At 53.4% G+C, this 5,106-nt stretch overlaps 1 protein-coding gene across 2 annotated transcripts; it reads right to left on the reverse strand.

Moving 5' to 3' along the window:
• Positions 1 to 895: 895 nt before the first annotated feature.
• Positions 896 to 4,330, reverse strand: DUSP23 (dual specificity phosphatase 23). 2 transcript variants are annotated; one of them, XR_009700344.1, is made up of 3 exons: positions 3,868 to 4,221; positions 2,001 to 3,222; positions 896 to 1,540 (listed from the first exon to the last, which is right to left on the reverse strand). XR_009700344.1 is itself a non-coding variant. In XM_061183241.1 (3 exons), the coding sequence occupies exons 2-3, from the start codon at positions 4,132 to 4,134 to the stop codon at positions 3,037 to 3,039; spliced, it is 453 nt and encodes a 150-aa protein (XP_061039224.1). In that variant the 5' UTR covers positions 4,135 to 4,136; positions 4,231 to 4,330; the 3' UTR covers positions 896 to 3,036. The 2 variants fall into 2 exon arrangements, 1 of the variants encoding a protein (XP_061039224.1); XM_061183241.1 differs by adding an exon at positions 4,231 to 4,330 and having other exon boundaries at positions 896 to 3,222; positions 3,868 to 4,136.
• Between the last annotated feature and the right edge of the window lie 776 nt (positions 4,331 to 5,106).

Genomic DNA, 5,106 nt, shown 5'->3' on the forward strand with positions numbered 1-5,106 from the left:
AGTGATAAGGGGGATGTTTTCTACACAGAAAAGCCTCCATTCAGCAGGGAACTCAGATCACACGTCAGAGAATAAACATGAATGAAACTTTAAAAACATGGGGGTGGAAGCTGACATTACAGCTATGCCCACCAGCAACTCACTGAGAATAAAGCCCTCCTGCGTGTAGAAAGTTAATGGTGTCTATCACCCTCTTGGAAACCCAGCCTGGGGAGATGAGAGGGAGTGGGGACAGGTACCAGACACTGCTTGAAAAGGTAACGGTGTGTGATGGGGTTCGATTGGCCCTTTCTCCCCTATGAGGATGTGTGCTTCCACAGGAGAAATCCCCACGTATGCTCCCACCTCTACTCCCATAGGAAATGAAAGCCTATGGTCGCATGTGGCGCTTGTTGGTCTGATGAAGTGGTTTTCAACGGGGGCCGATTTTGTCCTCCTGGGGGACGTTTGGCAATGTCCAGGGACACTTTTGGTTGTCACATTTTTTGGGGGGGGCACGCTACTGGCATCTAATGGGTAGATGTCAGGGATCCTGCTAACTACCTTACAGAGCACAGAACGGCCCCCACAGCAAAGAGCTACCCAGACCCTAGTGTCAGTAGTGCTGGCGTTGAGCAAGCCTGGCCTGATGCAACGTGGAGGTTCTTTGTCAATGGCAGCGGCTTGTTCCTCTCACCTGTCATCTCAGTGTGGGGTAGAATGGGGAAGGGTCACAGCTAGTCTGCAATCCCTCTTTGGTGGCCATATACAGAAGAGGGTGTGGTGCGAAGTCAAAAAATTGGGGGTGGGGTGGGAATGAGCCCAAAGAGAGACTCAGGCTAACCACTCAAGGTAGATGGAAGGCCAAGGGCAGAGTTTTTCATTTCAAGTCAACTCTTACTTATTTAAAAACCAATTTCCTTAAGCACATAATTGTATGTTTATTTCCCTGAGGAACTCTTGAAGCAGAGGAGACCTGCTGAAATTATGGGGATGGAGGCTGCACACAGGGTTTTAATGGGGTTAGAAAAATTTTTCCTCTCCTTTGAAAGAGGCTTGGGAGAAAGAGAAGGGCAGGTTCCTCTCCTGCAGGGCAGAGGATGTGGGGGGATGGAGTTAAGATAGGAACGGAGGGGCAGACAACGTGAGGAACAGTTGTGTGACCCCAGAGGGTTGGGATCACAGACAGAACTCCGGGGTGCAGCTTCAAGCCTGCTTCTTCTCTCCCTCCATCCTGGTAACTGGAGGGAAGGGATCCAGGAAGTGGGCTGTTCATACCCTTCCTGCCCCACCATCTTCGCGTGTACACGCACACACACACACACACACACACACAATCAAAATACTCCTTTGGAAGATGCTCTGGTTTGCATCAGGAAACAGACTGGGTCATGCTGTTGTGGGAGGAGTGGGTGCGTGGGCAGGGCAGAGGGGACTTTGATGAGCAGAGGGTAAGGGCTTCAGTGCTTCCCCTCTTCTGCTACTTCTCACTCCTCTGTTTTAGCCTGAATGCTTGGAACTGTAGGTTCTTCTCTTTGAGAAAAGTCCTCACCTGGGTGAGCTGGGTGGGGACCAAGGGAACAGAATGAAGGAACTGATTATCCAGATTCGACACACAGAGGAAAGGGGGGGGGGCGGCGAGGGCACTTTACAGTCTTTCTCTCACTGCTAGATTGGCAAGACTCTGGCTAATACTCCTTTTGTCTAAGAGGGTTGGAGGGGGGTTGAGTTGGGTGGGCGGCAGAGGAAGGAAGATGCAGTGAGGAGTGGGTGGCCTGGAGCTGGTGGTGGCCTAGGCTAAAAAGGCTGGGGTCTGCAGGGGAACCCTTGCCTCCTCCCTCCATGTCTCCATTGGATGTGGAATGCATGTCTGCCATAATACCTATTCTATGTGGTTGGAATCTGTCGTGCTCCCCTCCTCCAGCAGGCTGTGAATCATGTCCCCTTCAGCTGGAGGGCCTCTGCATCTAACAAAGCCTGGTATACAGGCACTCAGTACACATTTCATGATGAATTCCTACCTTATCCATCCTGGCCTGCCATTACAGAAGAGAGGACAGGAATTCAGGCAGGAGTTATAGCAAAAAGAGTCCACCTGGCTAGTCTATCCCATTCATCCTATCTCTCGAAGCTGCAGGTGTGGTGGTGGTGCTGGTAGGATGGCATCCAATGAGGAAGTGAAGGTAACATCTGAGAAACATGGCCAAGGTTCGCAGCCCTGAATGTCTTCATTTAATCATCAAATATCCTCTGCATACCTGCCCAGAGAGGCTGAGTTCTGGCATTCCTCAGCCTCAGGCCGTGGGGCAGCATAATGGGCTGGAGGTCACAGGTAAGCGGAGCAGCCTGACGCTGGGGAGAGGCACCCAGCCCCTGGGAGATGGAGACAGTGATTATCTGTGAGCACAGCATCCAGGCCTTCTCTGTCTTAAGAGGGCTAAAGGGATGACACACGTGGGGCATGCGGGCCTGGACTGAGGGGCTGTGTCCACAGGGGCCCTCCTGGCCTGCGAGCATCAGAGACCTTGGGCTGCCAGGGATTTGTTTCCTTTTCATTGACCAGCTCCCCAGAAGACACATCAAATATTATTAGAGAGCAGATACGTAAGAGTTTCAGCATCTTTAAAAGGCTGAAAATGTGTGCTGTAGTCCTGGCCCATACTTCCACTTTCCAGAAGTGTAACTGTGTGCCTTTCTGAGCCTTGGCCGCCTCATCCAAAGAAGGGATGGCCCTTCTGCCTTCCCTTTATTATGGGGCTATTGTGAGGCGCAAAAAAAGTCGCGAAGTGTGGGAGCACTTTGTAAACTTAAAGTGCTATGCAATGTGAGCTGGTTCTTTATTTATTCAAGGCAGCGGCAGAGGGACACCTCACATTGGTGCTGCTGCAGCCATCCTCCTACCAGGACCTGCCTGCAGGGAAGGGCTACTTCTGTCTTTTGAGCCAGCCGAGCGAGCGCTGGCGGGCTTAGCACTTCTAGTTCACTTCCGCGTCTCTGGCCCCATCTAACACACAGGTCAGGGCCGCGGGGGACCTGGCAGAAGAGTGCTGAGGTCCCTTATTTCCTTCGCTGGTAGAACTGGAAGACCGCCTTCTCTTGCTCATAGGTCTCGATGGAGCCGGGTCGAAGGCGCCGGATCTCACCGATGGCGTCCCCTGCAGCCAGGCCCCGCTCCTTCACCAGGTAACAAGCCAGCATGGTTCCCGTGCGGCCAAAGCCCAGGGCACAGTGCACTCCCACCGCCTGCGAAGGGGGAGCTGGGTGGGGTGGAGCTCAACGCCCTCCCAACACTCTCCTGACCCTCACTTGTAAAATACAACCAGGTTTTAAAGATGTAGGACAATGAAGAATGAAAATATCTGGTTAAGAATTTATTTTATATTGCTTATATGTTGAAATAATATTTTGGAGTTACTGGGTTAAATTATATTATCAAGATGAATTTCTCCTGCTTCTTGTTTACCTTTTTAAAATGTGGCTCCGTTACATTTGGACAGAACCTTACTCCGGAGACTGCTCAATACCTCCTGACTTCAACCCCCATCTCTCCCAAGTCTGTTCACCCTTTCTCCTTCACAACTCACACATCAGCTGGTTCTTCGTTGCTTTTCCTCGAGCCCAATTCACACTGCTGGGCCCTCTTTATACTCCTCCCCCTTGCCGCCCCGCCCCGGCCCCCTCCCCCCGCCTCCGCCCGCCCCTCCCCCCGCCTCCGCCCCGCTTTGGCTTTCTGTTCTGGTTGCGATGGTCTCCTGGCCCCACCGTCTTCCTCCAGTCTCTCTCCCGGAACTCAGCTAAGTTATTCCTGGCCCTGACCTCCCTAGCTCCGCGTGTCCCCGCTGACCCCTCCCAAGTCCCTCCCTCCCGGCGCTAACCCCGCTCACTAACCTCTCCCCGGGCGTTGGCCTCGTCGACAATCTTCAAGAAGCGGTCGATCTGCTCTGGGCCCGGCGAGCAGAAGTCTGGGATGCGCAGTCGGTGCAGGGTGAGGCCGGGGCAGCTGTCGCTGTGCGGGGGCCCGCGCTCCGTCAGTGACACCAGGTGCCGCACACCCTGGTCCAGCAGGAACTGGTAGTGGGCGGGGAGCCGGGGCAGGGCCAGCCCCGCCAGCCGGCCGGGGAGCACCCAAGAGAAGTTGGGGGGCTGCACGCCCATGGCTGAGGGAGGGCACAGAACAGCGGGTCACCGGGGGCGAGGCCGGCGCGTCCCGCTCCGCCCACCCGCCCCCGGGCCGGGTAACCTTCCACCTACCTAGCACTGGCGCCTCCTGGGGCCACGTGGTCTTCTGGACACAGCCTGGGTGTCGTCCTGCTTCGCCTCAGGGGATTGGCCGAGCCGCCTGGGGGGCGGGGCTAGAACACCCAACTCCGGGCTCCCAGTGACCGCCGGAGCATTCTGGCCCGGCCCCAAGCAGAACACTCGTTGATTGGTTGGATAGTCAATAATGGGCGGGATTACTGCAGCCGTGTGCACGGGGATTGGTGGACCACACAAACAGCCAAGAAGGAACACCTAGAAGGAATTAAGAATTGTTTTCTGTGGATGAAGCAACCCCCGGTCGAGCTCTGCTGCTCCCTGGCGGTCGGTGGGAATTATTGCATCACTGGCCAACTGCCCCTGCTGCCCAGGGGCCTGGCCTTGTCTTAACTTTCTTCACTATGGATGCCCAAGGGTTTAAGAGATGGCAAATCTACATACGCCTGGGGGGAGGAATCTTCTCTACAATAACTCTAAGTCATTATCAGTGACTTTATGTACTCGTCCAGTAAGCGGGAATCACCACTGTACAGGGAACTATTCTTGTTTTTCCACTGCTGGAATTATTAAAAAAAAAAACAACAGTGTTTCTGCCATCTGGTGCCCTGAAATCGAACCCGGGAGAGTAATTATGTAATAATAGTAACAACAACAAAAACAGCAACAACAACGACAATATAAGAATTAACAAATTGAGCATTTACTATGTGCCAGGTATTTTTCAAACTGATTTAATTGCCACAATAATCTTACGAGGTGGGTAATCTATTTAACTATCTTACAGATGAGAAAACTGAAGCTCTGGAGAGGTTCAGGAACTTGACCAAGAGATGACTGATGGCGGGGGATTTGAAACCAAGCAGCCTGGCT

Source organism: Eubalaena glacialis, chromosome 3 (assembly GCF_028564815.1).
Source record: "Eubalaena glacialis isolate mEubGla1 chromosome 3, mEubGla1.1.hap2.+ XY, whole genome shotgun sequence".
Taxonomy (NCBI): domain Eukaryota; kingdom Metazoa; phylum Chordata; class Mammalia; order Artiodactyla; family Balaenidae; genus Eubalaena; species Eubalaena glacialis.